At 46.5% G+C, this 27,812-nt stretch overlaps 1 protein-coding gene across 8 annotated transcripts in view; it reads left to right on the forward strand.

The window, feature by feature from the left end:
* The first annotated feature begins 3,857 nt into the window (after positions 1-3,857).
* RBFOX1 (RNA binding fox-1 homolog 1) overlaps positions 3,858-27,812 on the forward strand; it is a 2,122,525-nt gene continuing 2,098,570 nt past the window's right edge. For 2 of the 8 annotated variants that reach the window (XM_080678242.1, XM_080678244.1), the window contains exon 1: positions 3,952-4,224. In XM_080678242.1, the coding sequence (XP_080534368.1) occupies positions 4,015-4,224 (210 nt within the window). In that variant the 5' untranslated portion in view covers positions 3,952-4,014. Of the gene's footprint in view, positions 4,225-27,812 lie in introns of all 8 variants that reach the window. The other 6 variants (XM_080678210.1, XM_080678241.1, XM_080678221.1 and 3 more) reach the window with 6 other exon arrangements.

Consider the following 27,812-nt stretch of genomic DNA (forward strand, 5'->3'; position numbering starts at 1 on the left):
AGAAAACACATGAGTTAAATGATATTTAAAAATAAGCACACTTGCTGAAACCGGTTTGGCTCAGTGGATAGAGCGTCGGCCTGCGGACTGAGGGGTCCCGGGTTCGATTCCGGTCGGGGGCATGTACCTTGGTTGCGGGCACATCTCCAGTGGGAGGTGTGCAGGAGGCAGCTGATCGATGTCTCTCTCTCATCGATGTTTCTAGCTCTCTGTCCCTCTCCCTTCCTCTCTGTAAAAAATCAATAAAATATATTAAAAAAAAAAAGTAAGCACACTTTCTTTTTGAGCCCTTATGCTATGTCAAGCTAAGAGCTTTCTATGCACAATCTTGTTTAGTTCTCACAATAACCCCATGAGGTACTGTGATGCCCATTTTCCAAAGAGGAAACCGAAGCTCTCACAGTTCAGTTTCCCTCTTTGAAATTATGTGGCTAAGAGTGAAACCAGTACCCCAGTCGAGCTCTGCCCCAAGAGCCGTGGCTGAGCTAACCTGCCTTCTAAGACCCACTGTGGAAGGATGACCTGCCAAAGCAGCTTCTCCATCACCACCCAAAGTTCTCCCGATTCCACCTGCTCACCTCTTCCTGCTGGAGCCAGTCTGGCCATGCAGGGTTAAGCTCTGCAGCAGGTGTTATTGGGACCCTTGCCCACATCCCTTGCCCTCACTACTTCCATGCATGCTGACTTGCCTTTGCCTGAGGCTCTCTGTGGCTACCAACTCCCACTTTGCCAGAAGTACTTGGGAATTAAGGCCCTCCAGGAAGCAGCTGTCAGTTCTAGATGCTGATACTTGGTGGGTGAATACCCCAGCTTCTGTGCCCTGAGCTGAGGTGCACAGTCCACATTTTCTCCAAATTGGATTAGCTTTAGGTGTCCACAGGGTTGACAGCAAATTCTTTATAACCTTCTCCCTCCCATGTCCCCAGTCTACAGAGTTTCCTAAAATCACCTCCAAAATAAACTAGTTGCATTTGAATCCTTGCATTAGATTCTGCTTTTTTGGGGGACCCAAGGCCCTCTTTGGGGTCAAGTATACTTTCTCTGTGGGTGTGTGGGTTAGAATGGAAGTCCAAAGACCCCACCAATGCAGTGGGTGTATCTCTTTAAACAACCCATACCCTCTTTTAGTTTCCATCACTTTAGTTTGCTGTTGCATGACATTCGTGCCCTTGAGGGGGGGAGGGGTCCCTCAGCCTGGCATGTGCCCTTTAGCAGTCCAGGAGCCCTCAGGGGATGTCCGACTGACGTCCCATGGGGAGCGGGCCTAAGCCACAGTCAGACATCCTTAGCGCTGCCACCGCCACTGCCACTGCCACCAACCCTGCACTTGCCAGCCATCAGCCAGGCTTGTGGCTGAGCAGTGCTCCCCCTGTGGGAGCACACTGACCACCAGGGGCAGCTCCTGCATTGAGCTTCTGCCCCCTGGTGGTCAGTGTGCGTCATAGTGACCAGTCGTTCTGCTGTTCGGTCGATTTGCATATTACCCTTTTATTATATAGGATTTTTCTATACCTGGGGTAGCCTCCAAAAGAATTTACTTATATTTTCCCAGAAGAGGGTAAAAGGGCTTACCTTTGACTGACCTTCCCCTCACCTTCCCAGTCATGCTGCTGGGAAGTTGAGGAGTGGTCCCTGGGGGATCTAGTCACTCTGGCTTGGTAAACTTGTGCCTTTTCTTTTGATGTCAGGCTTCATGACCTTTTGATTATCTTCACACATCCTTCCTAGTTTCAAATGCTGCAGAAATGGGGTTGACACTTTTTGTGGTTAGGAGCTCAGCCTCTAAGTTGGATATCCTGGGTTTTATCTAAGCTCTACCAATAGTAACCATAGGATGGGTGTGGAAATCCACTGGATGCACTGGGAGACGAACTTGAGCTAAAACTCGGTTGGTCACCTGACCTCTATAAGCCCTACTCTGATTGGACTCCAGTGACCTGTGGGTCACCTGGAATTAGTGTCAGTACAGAGCCTGTAGCCTGTGTCCATTGGTCTTGGAAAGGTCTGATTTCCTTTTTCCCAGTGCAGGCCCTATGGTAAAAGCTGTAGATTCCTTCAGGGAATGCTGGGAGGAAGATTAATGGTATACATTTTGGCAGCATGCCAGGCTCCGTCCTCAGGGGCGCCTAGCCTCCTCTTCATTCAAAGGGTTCTGTGTCTGTAGACTGGCTCAAGTCTGGGAATTGACTGGGGGCGTCATGCCTTTGTTTTTTGTGATTCCATTTATAAGTTTGCTCACTTGACCTAGAACTATTCTGCTTATACAGATCGAGTAAGAATATAGTAGGCTTCCCATCTATTTCACTTCTAGGGACATCATGATCAACTAGCCAGCGCCATAGGTCAGTGAGAGTCAGATGCTTCTGATGGCTGCTTTGACTCTGCTGTTCATTACAATAACCACACTGACTTGCCTTTGGTGGTTGAGTGTCTCCACTTGGTCCCTGTCACCCTGGGTTCCAATGACTCTCATTGCATTTAGGTTTCCCAATTCAATGGCAGCAGTTCCCACGATAGTGTGTCTTGGGCCTGTCATTTATCTTTTTATGCCTCAGTCTCTTCCTCTGTATAATGGGTAATAACAGGGTTATTGTGGCATTTAGAGGAATTAATATGTGGAAAGTAATAGAAGAGAGTCTCAAAGCCTATCTGCAGTTATTAAAATTATTTGTTGTGGGAAAGGAAGAGATGGAGGAGAGAGGAAGGGGCTGGAGCAAGAAGGGGAAGCTGTAGGATGCAAAGAACCCTTGGTGGGGGTGGATCCATTTAGTCACCCAACAAATGTTTCTTGAGTACCTACTATGTGCCACCCACTGTGATAGCTTTTCAAATTAAAAACATGTACAAAGGCAGAGGCAGTTGGGGAGGTGGGAGCAACAATTAAGCAAGTACAATATGGTCTGAATGCTTGGTAGGGAAAGCTCAGGGAATAGAGGAGCCTGGTACTCACTTAGCCTGCACTGGGCACTGGGCAAATCACCTACAAGTCCAAAAAATACCTCCTGGTTCAAGGTTGTCCATCTGCACTGCTGCTGGGCTGAGCCCTGCAGTAGTCCTCTAGCTGGTCTGGTCTCGCATACCTGGTTTCCAGCAACCACTCCCTCCCCCCACCACACTGCTTTCGCCTCGACCACCTGCTGCAGCCCTACAGGCTTTTTGCTACCTTTCTCCCAGTCTCTGTTGCACGTGCTGTCTTCTCCGCCTGAACACCCTTCACATGGATGACAACTACTCACAGCCTTCATTCAGTGGTCACTCCTCTGCCCAACTCCCCCAGACCTGGGGAGAGGCCCTTCTCTTTTAGGTTCCCAGTTCTCAGCACTTCTTTGCAGTCATTTGTCCTGTTGACAATGTCAATCAATCATCACCTTCCCATCAGGCGTTGAGCTTTCACAGGGGCAGAGAAAATGCCTGCCATGATCATCCTTATCACCCCCTTCTGCAATGGCCATGCCTGGCCCATAGACACTTGATAAACATCCTTGATAGTTAAGCACAACTTTGAAAGATGATGCCTGTGCATTAAGCATGCCATCCTTCAGGCTAGATTCTCGATGCATTTTGAGCAGCTTCCTTTTTCCGGCCACATCCAAATCATTCACCATGCAGAATAGCACCAGAGGCCAGGGTGTCCATCCTTGCAGGGCGCTGGAGAAGCGGACGTCTATCTGTCCCTTCTCTCCTCCCTTCCTTGGGCAGGGAGACCCCTGGGTACGACCTGGGGGCAGGACTTTGCCAGAGTGGGCCTGGCCCTGGGCAGTGGAGAGCCAGTGGTCCGTCTGGGCAGGTGAGACCTGCACAGGCCTCTTCACGCGTGCCGCGGTGCGCGCCAGTAGCCAGCAGGGGGCGGCAGAGAGACAGGAGTGGTCCACCGAGGAGTCCAGCTCTGAGCCGCGCGGTGCGAACCCACCGAGGCCGCGCTCAGAAGCCCCATCTCCCATTGACAGGCCGCTGGGTTCGGGAGGCTGCTGGGTCTTTCTTTTTCCTCAAGTGCAGGCAGAGTCCCCGAGAGCCATGGCCAGCCCTTCCAGCAGCCCCGAAGACAAGGGCAAGCTCAGAGGCAGGGACGGCCGGCAGAGGCGGGAGGAGGAGGATGCCCCTCCGGAGGAGAAGAGGTTGAGGCTGGGGCTGGAAGGAGGAAGCGCAGCGCAGGAGGAGGGAGAAGACACTCCACGCCTGGGCAGGGAAGAGACGGGCACCCAGACAGGTGTCGAAGGCAGAGGTGTAAGTGAGCAGGGGCGCAGGAGGGATGCGGCTGGGGGGTGGCTGGGACATTCCCCATCTGTCCGCCGTCAGGTCCAAGTTGGTAATTGGGCAGCAACTCCTGCGGGGCGGGAGCGGTGTGATAGCTTGCAGGGACCTCTTGAGAAACTAGATGTTCCGATATTGATGGAAATTCCCTTCTTGTTTATGTAGCATGGACTTGCTGGTTCTCCTTGACGTCCTTGGTGTCTGGGAGACCTCTGGGCTCCACGGTTCATTAAAAAGGGGTGGGGGAACCTCTGCGTCCTGGGGCCCCCAGGAGGGGAAGGAGGTGGGGGTTGCTCTGAGCAGCCCTCACCCAGCACCCCTATCCTGAACAGTGCTGTTTTAGGCGTCTTTCTGGGACCTTGCTGGTTGTGTGTGCCACTCTAGCAAGGGGCTTGGGTAGGAAGTACCTGGGCATAGTCTGCCCAACCTGGCCCTGTTGGCCCTGTCAGCGTGTGCGCTGGCAGCAGCCACCAAGCCCCTCTTCTGCTTGCATCTTCCTGTCATTGCTCCCATTCTGCTTGGGCAGTGAGAGTTTAGGGAAAAGGCAGGTGGCTTCCACCCCCTAACACTCTCCTGTCCTCATCCCTTCAGAGAGGGACAGAGGCGAAGTTCTGTGCACACCCTGGGGTGCTGCCTGCCTCTGGTCCTGCTGGCTAAGGGTATGTGTGAGGTGATTTTGTTGGGTATGTTTGTGGGTATGTGAGTCATTAGGTGTGGGATGAGTCTCTGAGGCGAGCTTGACCCCTAGTACCCATTTTCTGCTTTCTCTCCTGAATCTTACAGCTGTGACCTGGTGACCTTACGTCGGGGAACACAGTGTCTGCAGGACAGATGAGAGCTGGTGAACAGCTGTCCCCATGGCAAGGGCTGCCACCTTGAGAGTTTTCATGAATAATGGGGTTGACCTTTTTGTTTCTTCCAAATGTTTTTATTCTTGACCATTTGCTTGACTAAGCTCATCTTAAAAATTTGATTAGTGATTGGTGAGCCCCATGAGGGAGAGTTCTCCTTCTTTCTCCAAATCCACGCAGGTAGCAGCAGCAGCCTCCTCCGATGCCTCCAATGGCTGGGCTGCAGCACAGCCCAGCTGATCGGCATGCCTCCCTGTGGCTGTCACTGTGTTCAGATCTTGGGCCACCTGGGTACCAAAACCAGGGGAATTTCTCTCTGAGATCCCAGGAGAAGGAATGCTTTGGAAGGCTTCTGGGATACACTGTGGAAAGGATGAGAAGGGAGTAGTGTCGCAGTATGGTGGGAAGAGAGGCCCACACAGATTCGGGGGCGGTGCAATGCTATGAAACTTACCCTGTTGTCAGCCCCTCCCTCTTCCTGTCACCTCTCTCTTCTATGTGGAACTTTGCTGAAGACCAGGACCCCAGAATGGAGTGAAGTGACCAAGTGCAGGGCATGCTTAGGAATGTGGGCTTGAATCTCATCTCGGGCCCTTCTTAGCTGGATGACCTGGCACACATTACTTAATGTCTCTGAGCCTTAGTGTCCTTATTGGTGAAATGGATATGTCAACAGGCCTCTTTTCATGGGGTTATTAATCCTGAGGTTAAGCAAAGATTATCCATAGAGGACACTTAGCATTGCACCTGGCACATAGCATGTACTCAATAAATGTGATTTAGTACTGAAATTCACTCCATTTGGCTTGCTTGCTGCCATGTTTGGTTCTGGGGTGAATGACAAGAGACAAGGGTCTTGGGCCAGAATCTCCAGAAAGCTGAATAATGCTTTCTGGAGGTTAAAGGATTTACGTGTAGATGATAAAATTTTCAAAAGGCAGAAACCCCACTGAACTTTTTGGTTCACAAAGGGAAATGGGGGTGCCACAATTTGAAGGATCATGGCATAACTGGACAGAAACTGTTCTTTGTTTCCTGAGCCTGAATACGACTCCTTTGGGGGCACCTGGATCTCCTGGGGGCATTGGCCCTCATAGACATGGCGTCTTGGTTTTCAAGTTTAAAGGTTGGCCACAGTGTGGGCTGCCCACAGTGCCCCTCAGAGAGATTTCTCTCTCTCTTTAGATTCTGTAAGAATATTTCCTTTATGGAACCAGGAAGCAGTTTCAGGATGGTGGTAGGAGCAGCAGCAATTTCTCCGAGCAGAGCCCATTTCTTCACTCATAGACCACATCCAAATGGATCAAGAAGAACAGCCTGCTTTTTCACGAGATTTTGTCTGTGTAGACCATTACTTGGCTGAAATGTCAAAAACATCCTTATTCTTTAATAGCAGCTTATTTTTAGATACTGATCATTTTGGGCTTTTCTCTGAGGAAGCTGCATGGGCATCACCTCCATGTCCATATTGTATCCAGATGTTTTAAAGGATAAAATAGCCTTTTCCATCACCAGGTCTGGCACTCCGGGTGGCAGAGGTTCACATGTGACCGGTTGTCCCTCAGAGTGGCTCCCAGGTTTGCCTCTTTAAGGAGGGGGTCGCCTCCTCTGGTGATTGCTGGGGATGCTTTTAGGTGGTCACCTGGAGCCCAAGGAGCCCTCTCAGTCCTGAGTCCTGCAGGAGGTGCGGTGGAAGGAAGGTGTGTGTTTAGTGAGGGCTGATCTTCCACCAGGCATCACAAGTTGCACAGATTCCCTTAAGCCTCTCCAGCACCAGTGCTGTTGAGCTAGTATCAAAAAACTAGTCCTCCCAGAGTTTTTATTGGTTCCTTAGAGTGATCCCAGGGATCACGACCCACAGTTCTCTACCCACAGCTCTTCCTGGAGGGAGAGAAAAGTCTCTTTTAGGTAATCGGTTATCATCCTCAGCCATTGTTCAGCTTTTCCAAAGATTAGGCAGCTTGGCATAGATTTCTGGGTTGTGTTGGGCAGAACTGAGCTTTTTCAGAATCCCTGAAATCGCTACATGGACTCTCCACTCAAGGGTCCCTGGGGTGGAGACTGGAGTGGAAGGTTATCATCAGCATGGGGCTCCTGGAGATGTCGATCCAGACTGCAGGTCTTTCCTTTCTTGCTGGTGATGGTCTGCATCTGGGTGTCTCCACTTTGGCACTGTTGACATTTGGTGAGATACTTTGTGGGGGCTTTCCTGTGTATTGTAGGATGCTTACTAGCATCATTGACCTCTGTCTACTGGGTGCTGGTAGCACTGCCTCCCCCACCTCCAGTTGTGACAACCAAAAATGTCCCTAGGCTGAGAGCCACTGATCTATACTTGCAAAAATGTTTCAGAATGTGGGTATTGAGTTTAGGTCCCTGCTGTACTACTTGTAAGCTGTGCAGCCTTGGGAAATTTACACTACCTCAATGGGCCTCAGTTTCCTCATCTATGAAACAGAGGTAATGAGAGACAATCTCAATGCAAGGTTATGTGGACATTCAGTAAAATAACAAGATAATAAATGGGAAATGCTTATAGTATTTAGATAATGAAAAAGCACAAAACAAGTGGTCAATTTCATTTAAAAAATTATTTGGGTGAATCAGACTCCATCCTTCATCCCCTATCTATTGGCAAAGTGCAAGGGTGAATATCATCTACCTAAATCTCACATTGGATTTTGGCAGCCCCTCGGCTTTCAACATGGAATCACTGGTTCCCCCCCCCAAAGATCTCCCTTGTTTCTCAGGCCGAGGATTCTAGGGTGTGGGTGGGCAGACAGGTGGCTCTCAAGGTTCACTCTCACAACAGAGAATTTGGAAGCTGGCTTGCGGAGACAAGGTGTTTGGACCAACATCTGGATTTCAGGATTCCCATTTGAGCACAGCTGGACTCCAAAGGGCTGAAGCTGTCTCTGCCGAGATATAGATATTTCCCGGGCAATGATCTCTCAAACTGACATGCAGACATTGCTGCCCACTGGAACGTGGTGTGTCTGCCTCGGCTCTCTTATAATTTGTGAGGCTAGCTTCTGAGGACTGCGGTGTGTGGGTGGGATACAATAGAGGCTTTCCTCATCCTCCAAGGGCCAAAAGTGGGGTGCAGGTTGGTGGAGGGTCCTTGCAGGAGGAAGAAGGCATGAAGAGTGTTCCTTTTAGCTAGAACAGACAGGCACAGGCTGCATACTGTGTGATTCAGACACCCTTGGGGAGGCGGGCGTCTCTGTGCCTGCAGCAGTTTTGGAGTCTGAGCCGTGTTGCCCTTGGCTTTAATCATTTCAGAAATATTTAGCCCCGTTCTGGTCAACTGGAGCTCGATTTTGGCTTTTTACCTGGTAAGATTTGGACAGTAGGCTAATGTCCTCCTAATTTAAAAAATTTTAGTAAGATGGTTGTTGTCTCTCTTTGTCCTCTGGAACATGACTTGGTGCTCAAGGAGCAGAAAGGAGACAATCTGGGGCTGGGGCAGGGGTCTCTGTTGTGGGTGCTGGTGGCTTGGATAATGGGGTGGTGGCCGTGGTGGAGCTGTGTGCCTGAACTGAGGCAAGTTTATGAGATACATTCTAAAGAACTTAAGCATCTTTTGGGTGTTGGGAATGAGAAGAAGTCAGGATCAAGTTAATATCCAGAATGGCAGGGAAAACCACAAATTTGAACTTGGACTCTGGCTGAGGTCGCTCTGAGACCCACATGGCAATGTATAATATTACAGATGGGGCTGGGGCTGGACTTATCAGTGTAGATGTAGTTGAGGTCCTGGGAACACCCAAGATTGACTGGGGAGAGAGTAGGGTGGCAAGAGGAGGGATTTGGTTTAAGCCCAGGGAATCTGAATGATGAGAGGAGAAGAATTCATGAGAGGGTCATAGGAGCAGCAGGCAGAGGCTCTGAGGCCCCAAAGACAGGAGAGGGAGAAAGACGAGGTCAGTTGTGTTGAAGAGAGCCCACTGGGTTTAATAGATCATGCTCATCAGCCATTGCTGGAATTTTAATGGAGGCCAATTGTGGGGGGCACAAAGATTCACCTTAGATCTGGGCACTCTAGCACCCACCCAGGGCGTGTGCAATGAAACATAGGATGCTCATGGTCTTGACTCTCTTGCAAAACTATAGCTTGTGTGTGTGTGATTCCAAAGCCTCTGTCCTCCCCACAAGGCTTGGCTGTCACTTCCACATTACCTTGGAAAAGGACCCAGCCTTGGTGGGGAGCCTGCCTGTCTTTGTGCCTCAGCACAAGATGGTGCCATTGGGAGACCCTCACCTCACTACTGAGGGCTGTTTGCCTTTTTCATTCCTTCTCCAAGTATTTGAGCATCTCCTGTGTGCCAAGTGTTGGGCTAGGTGCTGGTCTACAAGATGGATCGGTCCCGGTTCTCCTGGAGACCCTGCTCTAGTGGAGGAGACAGACTGGCCCCCTGCCTGTGTTTGTAAATAAAGCTTTATTGACACACAGCCACACCCATTCAAGTAGTATTGTCTGGGGGTTGCTTTCCTGCTACAACGGGAGAGTTGAGTAGTTGGGACAGAGACTGTATGGCCCACAATGCTGAAAATATTTACCCTGAGAGTCTCAGGTTAAGGGGCTTTGTATCCACCATGGTGTCCTGCGGGGGCATGAGTACAGCTACTCTTGAAATGCACACAGCTCTGGGGTGGGGTTGCAGCACTTGCTTAACTTGCAGGACTCCACAGAGGGGAGGGTGACAGGTACCATACTCTCAGCCTTGCGGTTCTTTGGTGTCAAGGGCAGGATTGGGGTTCTGAGGGGTCTTTTTTCACCCATGTGGCAGGGCATTAGGCTAGTGCCATCAATTTTTGGATGGGGGATAGAAAGGAGGGAAGGAAAGGTGGCTTGTTGGCCCCCCCAAGCATCTCCCTAAGATGGATTTGGGGTTCTACTTGACACAGCTACCAAAATCCAGTGAGATCACCCTTCACGGTGCTGTGACTCTGAGATACCAAATCACCAAGAAGAAAGAAAACAAAGATGGGTTTTGTAAGCACAAGAACTCGGATTATTGAAATTAACATTTTCCCTGAAGTTTTATAATGTCTGGGCATGCATATTTAAGCATCTGCCTCAGAAGCTCTTGCTAATAAGCAGATGGCGCATTTAATTTCCTTTTTTTGGTCTCTGAGCAACACCAGGCTTCCTGCATGGCCTCCTTGCAGGCAACTATACATGGAGGTGACAGGACTTCTGACTACAGAACTCCAAGAGGCCAGAGAACCCTATGTTTGTGGAGCTGTTGCCTTCTTTTCAGCCCCAGTGGGAAGTTGTCAGGTGACTCACAGCATACAGGGTTCCTCCTTTGGTTTTCCAGTCTTGGCTGTATTTGACCCCCTGGGCCTCACTAACTGAGAAGCAGGGGTCCCAGGCAGGTCTGAGAGTACAGCCCTGGGGAGGAGAGAGCCTGGGAAAAACTGCTGGAGTGGATGTTCCATGAGGAAGGCAGAGGCAAAGAGGAAGAGAGGGGAGCTGGCACGCAGAGCAAGGACCTTGATGACGCAAAGGAGAGAGCTGGGATTGTCAAGAACACAGAGAAGAGCAGACAACCTTAGCATGCTCAGGTGTTATCAATGTGCTGGTTTCCCTTCTCCCTGACTTTTCTCTCTGTGTTACTGGGTGTCATAGAAATAGCCTGGCGGGGCTCTGTGCAACTTTGGGTTCCCATGGTCTTTGGGGATTGCAGGGGCTGCCCCTCGAGGAGGCTCCCTGGCCTCTGTGCCCCTCCAGTCCAGTCCCTCCACCCTTGACTGTGCATGGACCCGCCTTGCCTCTCAGACCTGCATCCTGGAGAAATCTGGGCAAGGCTTGGGTCTTTGCTCTGGGCTTTGCATCTTGCATGTCTGGATAAGGAGGGCTTTGTGATCTGGAAACTTGCTGGCTTAAGTTGGAAGGTGTGTGGTGCCTGGGAGGGAAAATGACTGCATTTCCTTTGGATTCTGTGTTCTGTGTTGTCCTCATGGAGTTGTAGCCACCTCCCTTGGTTCTCTCCCATCTCTCTCCAAACACTGGGGCAAGAGCTGCCCCATCTGCCCTTGTTTGGAGCAAGTCTGCCCAGCCAGACAAGATGCAAACAGCACTCAGATGGCTGCAAAGCTTCCCCAGCTCCCTCTGCGAGGGGCCTGCAGATGACACAGAAGCCCTTGTCATCCAACCTCCCCCTTCCAGAAAACATGGGCCTACAGCCACGATATTGCTGCTCTAGACACTCCTCCCTCACGGTGATTAAACCACCCTGTGTTGTGCCAAACAAATGAAGCCCGTTATTTCCACCATAAACTTGTTCAGGCGCACATGAATTTGACCCACCAGTGTGTCCCATTCATTTGCTCTCACTCTGGTAATGAACGCCTCTTTTCCCAGGTGCTGGTGGAGAGCTGCTTAATATCCATCTGAAAGAACACATTTGAAACTAACCAAAGTTTTGGAAGGAAGCTGCCTCTTTCCTTTATGCAGGTTCCCTATGGCTCTAGATATTTGACCACAATTTAATCATCCAGGGCCCTGCCCCTAGTATCACAAGCTTGTGCATGCATTTATGTCCAACAGGCTGGGGGGCTGTCAGGGAGGACTTTGGACTTGGCCTCTGAGTTTATGACAGCACTATATGGGAAATAGCACTAAGAACCTGTGTTGTTAGAAAAAAAATGACTGTTTTGTTATTTACGGAACTCCTTACAGAGAGGGTTTCAATTTCCTTGCAACTCCTCTATGCTGCCTCAGCTGAGACTTGCAAGGTGGGTAGCAGCTTACTTGAGATCCCAGACAGGGGTGGCGAAGAACCAGGACCTAGTGGGGTTGGGTTCTGGTTCCACTGGCAGAGATGAATGACCCTGCCCCCACCCCCTCTGCTGGAGGTCTATCTGGGAGGGCGTGGCTAGTTGGGCTAAGGGGCTGGCAATGACAGTGGCCATCACCAGTCATCACCCTCCTCATATGGCACCTGGCACGCCTGTGCCCAGTCCCCTGTCTGCGGAGTGGGGTTAGGAATGCCAAGTCTGCAGCTCTTCCAGGACTGGTAGGAGGATAAGATTAGATGGCAAGCAAGGGCTCTTTGAAAATCAAAACGTTCTATTTGAATGCGAAGTGTTTTGTGACTGTGATATTTTCTACCCTGTGAAATCATCGATGACCCTGAAATTGTCTACACCCCCAAAAATGAATGGAGTTGGCCTTTGTTCTATGTCTCTGCTGGGGGAGGGAATTTTTCAAAGATTGTTGTTTTACACACAGGAAAAACTAAGGAAGGTGCAGAAGCAGGGCCGGGATCCAGGACTCAGGACTCCCTGACTATGTGGGGTCTAACCTGGGGGAACTACTTTGGGTTTTCTCTACAGGTCACTCTGTATGAAACAGCCCTCATCTAATATTCACAGAGGGACCTTTGATGGTATCTAAAAGCAAAAGCACATGTTGGATGGATGTAGGCATTTCTACCATTTGGACAGCTCTGGGGTTGAAGCAAGTGGAAATATCTTTGGAGTCACAGATTTGGGTTTGAACCCAGATTTTTACAGTTACCAGCTTTGAGAATTCAGCAGGTTGTTTAAGATCTGTGGGCTCCAGTGACCTTGGAAAATGGGACACATCGTACTGTAGGTGGTAGGGGGACTCCTGGCTCGTGACCAGCAGGGCAGAGTTCAGGCATCTCAGGTGCCTGGCTCTGGTGCTAACAAAACCCATGGTCATTCCCACAAATGTGTCCCTTGCAGGTTATTTTTAGTATTGGGGATCATGCACCTGAGGTGCCGACACAGTGTCTGCCCCGTAGTCAGCATTTACAGGTTTGTTTTAGTACCTTCTTTGATGTTTTAGTTTCATATTCCCCTAACACTTAAGAACATCAGGATCTTATAAGGGAGAGTGTTTATTTAACTATACCAATTCCTGGGTCTTGCTCCCAGAAATTCTGATGCTCAGGGCTCTGCTTGAATCTGTTTACAAAGCTCCAGGTTGAGTCTCATGTAGCTGGCCTGGCTCTGGCTTGGAGATCCAGTTTGGCATCTAGTCCTCGGTACCACCTTCTTTTTTTGTTATTAATCCTCACCTGAAGATATTTTTTTTCCATTGCTTTTCAGAGAGAGAGAGTTGGAGAGAGACTGAGAGAGAGAAGTGAGACACATCAACTGGTTGCCTCCTGCACATGCCCCAACTGGGGGGGGGGGGAGTGAACCCACAACTCAGGTACGTACATTTGACCGGGAATCAAATCCAGGACTCTCTGGTGTGCGGGCCGACACTCTAACCACTGGCCAGGGCCTTGGTGCTACTTTGCTTAAACGTCAAGTTTGGCTCTTCTACTCCATCTTGTACTATCATTGCTTGTGTTCAAGTCAGCTTCCTCCCCTGGAATGTAAGCTCCTTGATGTCAGGCTCACCTCTCATGTTTGCATTAGTGAACCAAGCTTTACATGGGTGCTCGAAGGAAGGGCACTGCTTGCTGAGTGGGGTCAGGCTCTAGGAGACGCGTGTACACCCATGTGTGTGTGAGACACGAATCTGTTTAAAGCAAATCTCTGCATTTGCCAGGAGTCAGTGTGATTTACTCTAATGGAAGCCAGTGCAGCCTGAGCAGAGGTCTCCCTTGAAATGGAGGGAGGTTATGGATGGGCAGAGCTGCGGAAAACTTTCCTGGGAGATACTTCAGTGTCATCCTCAGCTAATTGAACTCGTTTTCACTTGCATTAAGCCACTGCATGGAGGCCGTTTCTATTTCTCCTGTGGTGTGGGTACCAGCAGAGTGCCCATAGTGAAAGCATGTGTGAGAAACTGGGATTGGGTTTGGGGATGGAGGCGCTTCTATTGGACAAAAACTCTGGGATACTGAAGCTGGAAGAATAGGTGTCATCATCATTTATCACCATGTGTGAGGTGGGGACTTGGCATCTGAGAGAAGAGCCTCCTTTTAGGTCCTCAGCCTTTCAAACCATCCTGAGTTCCTCTTGCACACAATCAGTATCATGATTTGTATGGACTGGATAATACTCAGTTGCTTTCTGTGCTCAACAGGAAAATAAACTGTAGGGCCAACTTCCTGGAGGGAAGTTGCACCAGGGCCTCTCAGAATGCTGTAGACTACCTGTAAGAGAATTATTGAGACTTTCTAAACACGTAGATTCCAAGGTCCCACCCTTTGAATCAGGATACCTGGGGCCGGGGTCACAAAATGAACTGGTAATTCAAGAAGTTTGTAATCAAGTAGGCAGATTAGATTAATATATTAATAAGTGTAATGCAAACTAGATTAATAAAATAATACCTTGATTATTTTTAACAAAACATTGTTTAAAAAGAAATTCAAGAAATACGGAAAAGTACAAGAAACAAAGAACAATCACTTCAAATCCTACCACACCAAGAAATAACTCGACTTAATAGTAAGTAAACATCATCCCAGACTAAGCCTGTTTATAGATGGAAGGACAGCTAGAGAGATGGACAATTCTGATCAGTCCAAATGGGGTTTTTAAAACAAGTACCAAATATAATGTTGCATGAATTTAACTGAAGGAAAAGAAACAGAAGGAACTGGTGATGGCTGTAGGGTCCAGGTGGATGAGGAAGGCCAAGCAAGAAGGAACCAAAGAACCTTTATGCATATATGCATAACCCATGGACATAGAGAACAGTGCAGTGAAGGACCAGGGGTGGGGTGGGTGCAGGGCAGAGGGAGTCAATGGGGAAAAGGGGGACATCTGTAATACTTTAAACAATAAAGATAAATTTTGAAAAAAGAAGGGGGTCATGGCTTTGTGAAGATCAGATTTGGAAGAGGTGTGGGTGTGGGAGGCAGAAGATAGGAGAATGTAGCTACAGTGGAAATTTGAGATCTTGAGGCCAGATGGCTTTACAGTGATGATAAAGATCAAGGAGAGGGCATTAGGACAAAGCTGTAAAGGCCCGCTATTTAAGGCTGGGATGCGTAGATGCTCCCTGTGAAGTCTTCTAATTGGTGGTGGGAAGGTTAGCATTCTGGCCCTGCCAGATCTTCCCCGAGGAGGACTCTGCTCTGTTCTTGAGACCTTTTCCATGTTTCTTGTACCATGACAGTTCTGTATAGTGTTCATGGGTCAAAGATGACATGGAAAAAACCACTGGGAAAATGTTTGATGAAAGAAAGCTTGCTGGCTGTTCTTTTTGGAGGTTGTTCTTTATTCTAAACTAGAGGCCCAATGCACGAAATTCGTGCAAGGGACTTGGCCCTCGCAGCCGTGGCAGCTTACCTCAGTGGCTTGCCTTGGCCCTTGCAGCCCCGGCTTCGTCTGGAAGGTCGTCTGGAAGGATGTCTGGAAGGATGTCCAGAAGGTTGTTCAGCTGTTCGGTCTAATTAGCACATTACACTTTTATTATTAGAGATTATGTCTATTCTATTTTATTATTTTGGGAGGCATTTTCAGATTTTTTTTTCTAAGGGGTAGAAATTTCTACTGTTTATATCCAGTTTTCCTATCCTTCTTGGCAATGGGAGGATTATTTCCTCCATTTCAGTGTAGGGGGATGGGACTGGTCCTGGCCAGTGGCCAATGGGGGCATTGGGCCACTGGGGGCAGAAGTGAGGTGTGTCACTCCTAGGCCGGAGCATTGAATTCCTAGTACCTGGCCTTCAGCACTCTCCCCTCTGCTGCCCTGACAGGTGACAAAACCTAGATTAGTCTGAGCCCCAGAGTAAGTTCGATATGAAAACAGAGCTCCTTCACCCCTCTGCTCCTTGATATGCAATGCCATGCAGCATGAGTGAGGAAAACAAGTACTGCTGGCTTAGGTCACGGAGACTTAGGCGTTGTTAGTTATTGTGGGAAAACCTAATCTAGCTTGACAGGTTTCTTTGGTGATGGTGGAGGGTGAAATTGGTCATTTAAAGAAGTTCTTTCTTACCACTCCCCCCCAAAAGGGGTTTTATCTATCTATCTATTCACATATTTATCTTATTGGTTTATGGAATAGAAAAATCTGGGAATCAGCAGCTTAAAGAATCACAATGTGGGATATTTGCAAGGCTAGTTATTTCCCTTTATGGAAGCTTAGCCAAGACTTGGAGTATTTCAGTCTTTCCTCGTCCACATTCCATGGATCTTGAGGAGTTCTTGAGAAAATGTCACAGCTGAAATGGTACATGCAGCCACAGCCACCTGACTTGGGTCTAGCCATAGAACCCTCTTTAACCCTGTCTTGTTTTTTTTAAGACCCTAGCTCCTGAGGCAGTTAAAAGCCCCTGTCTTACTCTTAAGCTCTCTTGCTTTTGAAGGAGCTTTGTGCCACTGAGACATCTCAGCCCTTCAGAGTTATTCTGTACCAATTACGTTAAAGTACAGCCAACACTTCTGCTTCGTGGTCCCCCAAATTAAACACCTCAATCATGCAAACACACCCAGTTGGATTTAATGTGACAGATTCCCAACTAAGGGCATAATTAGATCATATTTTTTCCCAGTTCAACTAAAAGAAAATTGCTGTTATGAAGTTTGCTCTCTATCTTCCATGGTTTGTGTGTGTGTGTCTGGTTGTGTGTGTCTGTGGGTGGATGTCTGCATAGTAAGCGACAGTGTGTACCTGTGTGGGCGTGTGCAGAATTCCCATGTGAACTTCAGCTTTGTTTGAATCTTAAGGCCTTGAGCCCAAGGGATGCCATTTTAGGAAAAATCACTTGAAAAAGAAATAGAAAGAATTGAAATCAAAATTTCAGCTCTAAAGACACCGGCTTGTGTGGGTAGCACTGGATTTTCTTTGTTTGGGATTCCAAATGCCATATTTGCTTCTTATTAAGTGATCAGATCACAGGGTTAAAATTGATCACAAGCACAAAAGCGTAGGTAGTGTTTAATTCTCTTTGCATCAGGGTCTCAGCTGAGACGCCATTGACATTTTAGGTTGGGTATTTCCTTGTGGGGTTTCCCTGGGCACTGGAAGATGGTTAGCAGCATCTCCAGAGTCAACCTAGTAGCTGCCAGTAACCTACTTCCCCCAAAGTTCTCACAACTTAAAATATCTCCAGACTTTGACAAGTGTTCCCTGGCAGACAGAATTGTTCCCAGTTGAGAGCTACTACTTAATGTAAAGCCCCAAATCAGGTGTAAGGAGCTGAGGCTAATGGCAGTCTAGGCTGAATAGCAACTGAAAGTGGGGTAGGGGTTTTAGGAGCGGCTGTAGTGCTCTGTTTCTGGATCTGGGTGTTGGTTAGATGAGTATGTTTAGTTTGTAGGAAATAATGTTGAGTCGGCTTCTTGTGCATGTACATTTCTACAGGTATGTTATAATTCAACAAAGCATTAAACCATCAGTCCTAAGAGGAATGATTTTCAGATCAAAATGATTGGCACAAAGGCTGATCACCTGAATTTGAACTGCTGTCATATGAACATGAGGGGCCACCAACATGAGCCTTTCAGAGAGTCGGCCAAGGGGAGGGGTGTGTACATACGTGTGTGGACACGTAATGAGATTTGCTAGTTAGACCTGCTCCTTAGGGCAAGGGCAGTGACACAAGTGAAATACCAAAGCACAGGACTTTCTAAGTGGATTTGCTAAAACCTTGCATATAACACAGGTCTCCAGCACAATACCTATGTCCATATAAACAGAAGTTCTGCAACAAGGGCCACACGGAGGGTTTGAGTTGATATGGAGAAATCACAGTAAGACTGGGGAATTTGGCCACCGTGTCTTGGAGATATCCACAGTTTCTGGAGTCAACATACACGTATGGAACCACTCTGTGCCTAGAACTTGCTAGAATAGGAGGTTAAAAAGATGGTTGTGAAATGAAACCCATTAGAGGTGACTATACCCTAACACAGGGCAAGTGCCTTGATAGACCTCATCCTGCAGCCTTCATAAGACTAAAGGACGCCTTTTTTTCATTACATATGAAAATGTATTGTGTTTCATATATACAAATGCAATTTGTGTTAACTCTGGGGTGGAACTAGGCCCATATTTTTAGCATTTTTTTTTGAGAGAGATTTGTTTTTCAGCAAATCATCTCTAGAATATGTTGAACTGGAAATTTACTCAGAACCAATAAAAGGTACAGGAAAGGCAGGTCTTATGCAGGAGGTTCTAAAGTCAGTGGTTTAAAGCAAAAAAATTTTGTGTAGTCAGCATTACCCTTGAAAATTTCCTCCATCTTTCATAAAGTACACGCTCACCAGGTCCAACTCAGTATGTCCTCCTCCAGGGTTGGAACAGAGCATAGTTTCTTGCGTGGGCAGCTGATGAAGTCATTGAGGGGCCACGATTTATGAAGAATTGTGTCTCCAACCTGAGAATCATTCATCAAAGTGAGATGTTCTCACTGGGAAAGGCAAATAGCAATGAGCGCCTGTTGTGAAGGCCGTGTTTGCAACTCCCCTTTCTCTTTCTTCTTGCCAAGTACTGATAGTTCATTTTCTACTGATTAAAAGAGCCCAAGTTGGTCTATACTGAGGAGTGAAACTGCTGTGTCATATGGTAACTATATTGAAATGTTTGAGGAGCTGCCAGACTATTTTCCAAAGTGGCTATACCATTTTACATTCCCAGTAGCAGTGTATGAGGGTTCCAATTTCTCCACATTCTCACCAACACTGATTATTGTCTGTCTTTTTTATCATAATTACCCTAGTGGGTGTGAAGTGGTAACTCATTGTAGTGTGTTTTTTCTTTTTTAAGATTTTTAATTGATTTTTAGAGAGAGAGGAAGGGAGAGGGAGAGAGAAAGGAAAACATTGATGTGAGAGCAGAACATGATTGGCCACCTCCTGCATACCCCCTACAGGGGATTGAGCCTGCAACTCAGACATGTGCCCTGACCAGGAATTGAACCAGCAACCATTCAGTGCACAGGTTGACATCCAACCAACTGAGCCACACTGGACAGGGCTTATTGTGGTTTTGATTTGCATTTCTCCAATGGGTAATGATGGAGAGCATCTTTTCATGTACTTATTAGCCATTTGTATATCTTCCTTGGAAATACATCTATCCTATATAATGAAAGGCTAATATGCAAATTGACCAAATGAGGGAACAACTGGTCACTATGATGCACACTGACCACCAGGGGGCAAATGCTCAATGCAGGAGCTGTCCCCTGATGGTCAGTGCACTCCCACAGGGGGAACACCGCTCAGCCAGAAGCTAGGCCTCTCCCGCCTCCACAGTGCTAAGGATGTCCAACTGCCAGGGAGCAGGCCTAAGCCGTCAGTTGAACATCCCCCAAGGGCTCCTGGACTGCGAGAGGGCGCAGGCTGGGCTGAGGGACTCCTCCCCGCGCCCCTGCACCCCCCAAGTGCATGAATTTTGTGCAGCGGGCCTCTAGTTCAGAAATAAAAACAGAACCACATAAAAACTTATATTTGTGCTAGAAGCCTGATGCACGAAGATTCGTGCAAGAATGGGCCTTCCTTTCCCTGGCTGCCGGCACCGCCTTTCCGTTCCGGCCCTGGAGCTGCCTTTTTCTTTTTCTTTTTTTTAAATTTCTTTATTGATTAAGGTGTTAACATATGTGCCCTTCTTTCCCCATTACCCCTTCACACACCCCACCACTCATGCCATCAACCCCCTGTTGTCTGTGTCCATTGGTTAGGCCCATATGCATGCATACAAGTTCTTTGGTTGATCTCTCCCCCTTAACCCCACCCTCCCCTACCTTCCCTCCAAGGTTTGATGGTCTGATAGATGTTTCTCTGTCTCTGGAACTGTTTTTTGTTCATCAGTTTATGTTGTTTATTATATTCCACAAATGAGTGAGATCATGTGATATTTATATTCCTCTGACTGGCTTATTTCACTTAGTATAATGCTCTTCAGTTCCATCCATGTTGTTGCAAATGGTAGGAATTCCTCTTTTTTACTGCAGCATAGTATTCCATTGTGTAGATGTACCACAGTTTTTTAATCCACTCATCTGCTGATGGGCACTTAGGCTGTTTCCAAATATTAGCTATGGTAAATTGTGCTGCTATGAACATAGGGGTGCATATATCCTTTCTGATTGATGTTTCTAGCTTCTTGGGATATATTCCTAGAAGTGGTATTACTGGGTCAAATGGGAGTTCCATTTTTAGTTTTTTGAGGAAACTCCATACTGTTGTCCACAGTGGCTGCACCAGTCTGCATTCCCACCAGCAGTGCACCAGCGTTCCTTTTTCTCCACATCCTCGCCAACATTTGTCATTATTGATTTGTTGATGATAGCCATTCTGACAGGTGTGAGATGGTACTGCATTGTCGTTTTGATTTGCATCTCTCAGATAATTAGTGACTTTGAGCATGATTTCATATGTCTCTTGGCCTTCCTTCTGTCTTTCGAAAAGTTTCTATTTAGGTCCGTTGCCCATTTCTTGATTGGATTGTTTATCTTCCTTTTGTTGAGTTCTATGAGTTCCCTGTAAATGTTGGAGATTAAACCCTTATCAGTGATAACATTGGCAAATATGTTCTCCCATGTAGTGGTCTTTCTTGTTGTTTTGTTGATGGTTTCTTTTTCTGTGCAAAAGCTTTTTATTTTGATGTAGTCCCATTTGTTTATTTTCTCTTTATTTTTCCATTGCCCTAGGAGCAGTATCAGTGAAGAAGTTCCTTCGGCATATGTCTGAGATTTTGCTGCCTGTGGATTCCTCTATTATTTTTATGGTTTCCAGTCTTATGTTTAAGTCCTTTATCCATTTTGAATTTATTTTTGTGTATGGTGTAAGTTGGTGGTCTAGTCTCATTTTTTTTGCATGTATCTGTCCAATTTTCCCAACACCATTTATTGAAGAGACTGTCTTGACTCCATTTTATGTTCATGCCTCCTTTGTCGAATATTAATTGGGCATAGTGGTTTGGGTCGATTTCTGGGTTCTCTATTCTATTCCATTGATCTATATGTCTGTTCTTGTGCCAGTACGAGGCTGTTTTGAGAACAGTGGCTTTGTAATACAGCTTGATATCTGGTATTGAGATCCCACCTACTTTGTTCTTCTTTCTCAGGATTGTTGTGGCTATTAGGAGTCTTCTTTTTATTCCAGATGAATTTTTGGAGAGTTCGTTCTAGGTCTGTGAAATATGCCGTTTGTATTTTAATGGTGATTGCATTGGATCTATAGATTGCTTTGTGTAGTATGGACATTTTGATGATGTTGATTCTACCAATCCATGAACATGGTATGTTCTTCCATCTGTTTATGTCTTCATCTATCTCTTTTTTCAGTGTCCTGTAGTTTTTTGCATATAGATCTTTTACCTCTTTAGTTAAGTTTATTCCTAGGTATCTTAATTTTTTTGGTACGATGGTAAATGGGATTGCTTTTTAAGTCTCTCTTTCTATAAGTTCACTATTGGTGTATAGAAATGCCATAGATTTCTTGGCGTTAATTTTGTATCCTGCTATCTTGCCGAATTCATTTATTAAGTCTAATAATTTTTTGATGGAGTCTTTAGGATTTTGTATGTACAATATCATGTCATCTATGAATAAGGACAGCTTTACTTCTTCTTTTCCAATTTGGATGCCTTTTATTTCTTCTTCTTGTCTGATAGCAATGCCTAGTACTTCCAGTACTATGTTGAACAGGAGTGGTGAGAGAGGGCATCCCTGTCTTGCTCCTGTTCTTAGGGGAAATGGTTTTGGTTTTTGTCCATTGAGTGTGATGCTGGCTGTGGGTTTATCATATATGGCCTTTATGATGTTGAGGTATGATCCTTCTATTCCCACCTTGCTGAGAGTTTTTATCAAGAAAGGGTGTTGGATTTTGTCAAATGCTTTTTCTGCATCAATTGATATGACTATGTGATTTTTATCCCTCTGTTTATGTGATGTATCACATTAATTGATTTGCGGATATTGTACCATCCTTGCATCCCTGATATAAATCCTACTTGGTCATGGTGTATGATCTTTCTGATGTACTGCTGGATCCGATTTGCTAGAATTTTGTTGAGGATTTTGTCATCTATGTTCATGAGTGATATTGGCCTATAATTCTCTTTCATTGTGTTGTCTTTATCTGGTTTTGGTATTAGGGTGATGCTGGCTTCATAGAAGGAGCTTGGAAGTGTTCCTTCCTCTTGAATTTTTTGGAATAGTCTGAGGAGGATAGGATTTAGTTCTTCCTTGAATGTTTGGTATAACTCTCCTGTGAAGCCGTCTGGGCTTGGGCTTTTGTTTGCTGGAAGCTTTTTGATGACTGCTTCAATTTCTTCCATAGTTATTGGCCTATTGAGATGTTTAGATTCTTCCTGATTGAGTTTTGTAAGGTTGTATTTTTCTAGGAATATGTCCATTTCTCCAGGTTGTCTAGTTTGTTGGAATAGAATTGTTCATAATATTTTTTAACAATCCTTTGTATTTCGGTGGTGTCTGTTGTTATTTGGCCTCTATAATTTCTGATTTTGTTTATTTGAGTCTTCTCTCTTTGCTTCTTGGTGAGCCTGGCGAGAGGTTCATCAATCTTGTTTATTCTTTCAAAGAACCAGCTCTTGGTTTCATTGATCTTTTGTATTGTTGTTGTTGTTGTTTTTTTTTTTTTTGGTCTCTATGTCATTTATTTCTGCTCTAATCTTTATTATATCCATCCTTCTGCTCACTCTGGGCTTTTCTTGTTACTCTCTTACTAATTATTTGAGTTGTAGCATTAGATGATTTACTACCATTTTTTCAAGTAGGCCTGTAGAGCTATAAACTTCCCTCTCAGGACTACTTTTGTTGTGTCCCATAGGTTTTGGATTGTTGTGTTTTTATTGTCATTAGTTTCCAGAATGTTTTAAATTTCTTCTTTGATCTCATTGGTAACCCAATCAATATTTAATAACATGCTATTCAGCTTCCAAGTGTTTGAGTGTTTTGGATTGTTTTTATTGTAGTTTATTTCTAATATTATGCCATTGTGGTCTGAAAAGAAGCTTGGTATGATTTCAGTCTTCTTGAATTTGGGGAGACTTTGCTTGTGACCCAGTATGTGGTCTATTTTTGAAAATGTCCCATGTGCACTTGAAAAGAACGTATATTTTTCAGCTTTGGGGTGAAATGTTCTGAAGATGTCAATTAAGTCCATCTGATCTAGTGAGTCATTTAGGATTGTTGTTTCTTTGCTTATTTTTTGTCTAGAGGATTTATCCAGTGATGTCAGTGGTATATTAAAGTCCCCTACTATGATTGTATTGTTGTCTATCTCTCTTTTGATATCTTCCAGGAGATTTTTTATGTATTTGGGTGCTCCTGCATTGGGTGCATATATGTTTACCAGGTTATATCCTCTGTTGTATTGATCCCTTTAGTATTATGATGTAGCCTTCCTTATCTCTTTATGGCCTTCACTTTGAGGTCTATTTTGTCAGATATAAGTATTGCTACCCCAGCTTTTTTTTTTTTTATTTCCATTTGCCTGAAAGATATTTTTCCATCCCTTCACTTTCAGTCTGTGTGAGACCCTTGTTCTGAGGTGGGTCTCTTGTAGACAGCATATATATGGGTCATGTTTTTTTGTCCATTCAGTCACTTGATGTCTTTTGATTGGAGCATTTAGTCCATTTACGTTTAAAGTTATTATTGAAAGGTACTTGTTTGTAGCCATTTTTATTTTTGGGGGCTGTGTTCCTTATCTTTTTGTTTCTTCTTTTTACAGCATTCCCTTTAGCATTTCTTGCATTGCTCATTTGGTAGTGATAAATTCCCTTAGCCTTTTTTTGTCTGTGAAGCTCCTGATTTTCCCTTCAATTTTGATTGGTAGTCTTGCTGGATAGAGTATTCTTGGATTGAGTCCCTCGCTTTGCATTACTTTCTATATCTCCTTCCATTCCCTTCTAGCTTGATGTGTTTCTGTTGAGAAATCATTTGATAATCTGATGGGGGATTTTTTGTAGGTAACTCTCTGTCTCTTGCAGCCTCTAAGATTCTCTCTTTGTCGATAACATTTGCCATTGTAATTATGGCATGTCTTGGTGTGGGTCTTTTGGGATTCATCTTGCTTGGGACTCTTTGTACTTGCGTAACTTTTTTCTTCCCCATATCAGGGAAGTTTTCTGACATTATTTCTTCAAATAAATTTTCTAATCCTTGCTGCTCTTCTTGTCCTTCTGGCAGCCCTATTATACGTATGTTATTTTGTTTTGCATTGTCCAAAAGCTCCCTTAGGCTCTCCTCCTGCTTTTTAATTTTTTTCTCTAGTACAGCGATTCTGTACTGTTCAGATTGGGCTTATTTCTGTACCTGATCTTCTAACTCGCTGATTCGGTCCTCTACTTCTTCTAGTCTACTGTTGAAGCCTTCCATAGTGTTTTTGATTGTAGCTATATCATTTTTCATTTCTTCCTGATTTTTGCATAGGTTGTTGCTTTTCTCCTCCATCTGGTGTATGAACTGTATGACCATTACTCTAAATTCTTTTTCTGTCATGTTGCATGCTTCTGTTTCACTTATTTCCTTACTTGGCGATTCCTCCTTTTCTTTCCTCTGGGGATTGCTTCATTGTCTCCCCATTCTGACTATCACCAGAAGGTTCAGATGTCAAGTTGCGGGAGACTGGACCGTGTGCAGTGGGAGTTTTGCACCCCCAAGTGTCACTGAAGAGCTTTGATACCAAGATGTGCAGTTGCTGTGGGTTGGTGGGAACGACGTTCACCCTGGGTCAGAGTCACAGGCGCTTAGTGTGGCCTCGTGTGTGCACCTAGAATCAGGGACCCTGCCTGCACCACGTTGAAACAGAGAACCCCCTGGCATGTGCCAAAAATCAAAGTCCCTTATTGCGTGTCAGGAGTCAGAGGCTCCCTGTGTCCATGCTGAGAATTGAGTATCAGAGTCTCTGTTTCTTGGTGCTACCTCACAGAGAATCAGGTCCCTGTGTGCACATGCACCAAGAATTGGAGTCACTGGCTCTTAGTGTGAATGTATTGGGAATCAGGGATCTCAGGCACATGTAATGAGGAACGGAGTCTAGTCACTGGTGGTCAATGCTGCCTCTTGTGTGGAGATTCAGGGTCACCGATCTGCCTGGTAGACCGGGTTGCTCAGTCGCACTGTGTTGGCAGGAGGTCCACTTCTGCCCTGTGGTAAACAGCCTTTGTGTGCGCTTGCCCTGAATCAAAGTCAGGTGGCTCTGCCCCTTAGCGTGGGTGTGGGGTCTGGTCACACAGGTGTGCACTATGGAAAACAAACTCCCTGTGTCCATGTACCCAGGCTCAAATTCAGCGCTGCCTTCCCGTGTGGGCACAGTGTCTGGTCATGGGGAACAAACTCCCCGAGACCGCACATTCAGGTTCAAATTCACCGCAGCCTCTCTGCTAAGGTGCAGGGTCTGGTCATGGGAAACAAACTCCCCGGGTTTGCACCCCCAGGCTCAAATTCAGTGCTGTCTCCCTGCATGGGCATAGGATCTGGTCGCAGAAGACAGTCTCCCCAAGGTCGTGCACCTATGCTCAAATTCAGGACTGCCTTCCTGCCTGGGTGTGGAGACGAGTCGCGGGAAACAAATTCCCTGAGTTCACAAGTCCGGGCTCAAGTTCAGCACTGTCTCCCTGCCCTGCATGGGCTTGGTATCTGGTCACAGAAGACCACCTTCCTAGGGATGAGCAGTTAGGCTTGAATTCCGCTCAGTCTCCCTGCCTGGGCGCGGAGACTAGTCACGGGAAACAAACTTCCCATGTCTGACACCAAGGCTCAAAGTCAGGCAGAGTCGCCACTGCTTTGTGTGTGCAGAAAGCCTTATTGTGCGGCTGGGGTCTGATAGTTTCTATGTCGCTGCCGCGGGGGCGGCGGGGGAGGGGGATTGGCTTTGTGACTCACAGAAATCTGTGGCCAGGTGCCTGAAGTCCTGGTGTCCCTGGGTCTGCAGCTGTGGTGGCAGGTCTTCTACCAGAGCGGCTGTAGGGTCCTGGTTTGCTTCCGAGACCAGACTGGGTGGTGGCGAGGCTAGGATCCTAGTCTCAAGCAGTTCTGTTCTTCAAGATGGCGTGGTCTCTGTGCCGCCGGTGTCCTCCCCAGAGTGTTTGCGGCAGCCGCGGGGTTTTGCCGTCTAAGACTGCCTGGATTGGCAGCCCCCTGGAAGAACTTCAGGGTCTAACTGTCCCTATTTCACTCACACACATACCCACACACTTCCACACACACCTCTATCGCTCCCTCACTCTCTTACACATTCTCCCTCCCTACCTTCCTGCTGGTCGCCATCTTGCCTCCTCCTGGAGCTGCCTTTTTCCATTCCGGCCCCTCCTTCCCACGCTGCCCAGAGGCCCTGAGCGGCTGGGGCGGGGCGGAACACCTGCCCCTGGCTGCTCGGCGCCTGTGTATGCAAATTAACCTGCCATCTTCGTTGGGTTAACTTGCATACTCACTCCTGATTGGCTGGTGGGCGTCGTGAAGGTACGGTCAATTTGCATCTTTCTCTTTTATTAGTGTAGATGTTTATAGTAGCATCATTCAAAACAGCAAAAGGTAAAATAACCCACATATCCATCAACAGATGAACAGATAAACAAAGTGTGATAGACCCGAATGGATATAAAAAGGTGTGAACTTCTGATACCTGCTACAACATGGATGAACCTTGAAAACATGATGCTGAGTAAAAGAAGCCAGAGCTAATGCCAGTTTGTTTGGAGGCAAATGGCTGTTGTATTAAAATTTCCCAAACTTGGGCTAATGCCTTTGTGTTCAGAGCTCAAAGCCATGGTTGCTTGAATTTTTTTCCTTTGGTTGGTTTTCCATCCTGTTGCTTGGCATGTTTCTGCTAATAGCTTTAACCCCAAGAGTTCAGGTCAGTAGATACTAACAACAACTATGTGCTGGTCTTAACAGCACCTACCATGCATGCACCAGACACAGCACTTGAACAAGAGAGTGTAGTACCTACTCTCAGCCTCTCAAAGGAGTGGCCACCATTGGGCTTCTGAAGACACCCCTGCATTGTCTACTTTAAGAGGGAAAGGGAAGAGCTTTGGTGTCTGAGGCCTGTTGAGGAGGGTTTAGCTGGGTCATCGCCAAGGTTTGGATGATGGCAGGAGCTGGCACCTGTGTTTAGAGGTGAGAAAGCGGGGTGGTTTGATCTCAGAGGAAGCTGAGATTAAGAGAAGGCTTTTTGGAGTTTTCAGGTATAGGGGAGACCTGTTACCTGAGGTCTGTGGCCGAACCTGTGGCCAGTGGCAATGGAATGATCATACAAGGGTCTTCTGTAGCAGATGGCCCCCAAAGGTTAACAGATTGGGAACAGCTGCAATAAAGGCAACCTCCAGGGACTAGTTCCTGACTGGCTTTCCAATGACATGTTAGCCCAGAGTTCTCGTGTAAGCTCATGGAGAAGAGAAAGAAGCACCGATAAGGACAAGATCGAATCCCCACCTGCCAGGCATATGGGGCTGGCAGCAGATTTAACTGGTGTTACAGAAATAAGAATGTGACATTTCTTACACCTGGATGTGGTGGAATAAAATGGATTCCCTCTGGTTTGGAGGGAAGGAGAACGCTTGTAGACATAACTCAAGTTTCTATTCTTAAGCCCAGTGTCTAGAAATGCAGTTTCTACTGGTCCACAGACGAAAGCTCCAGAAGCACCACATCCACTGCTGTGGGTTTTGTGTATGGTCCTGTCCCCAGTCTCCCGTTTGTCCCATAGAGGAAGGAAGAGCCAGCATCACTTCTGTCCCCTCAGGGATGAACTGGGGCAGGAGCTTCCCTGTTTTTCTGCATGTTTCTGTGATCTGGTTGGCCAGACTGAGGAAAAGGCTAACTCTATCTGGCCAAGTTCATGTAT

Source organism: Plecotus auritus (genome assembly GCF_963455305.1).
Source record: "Plecotus auritus genome assembly, chromosome: 7".
In the NCBI taxonomy this organism is placed as follows: Eukaryota; Metazoa; Chordata; class Mammalia; order Chiroptera; family Vespertilionidae; genus Plecotus; species Plecotus auritus.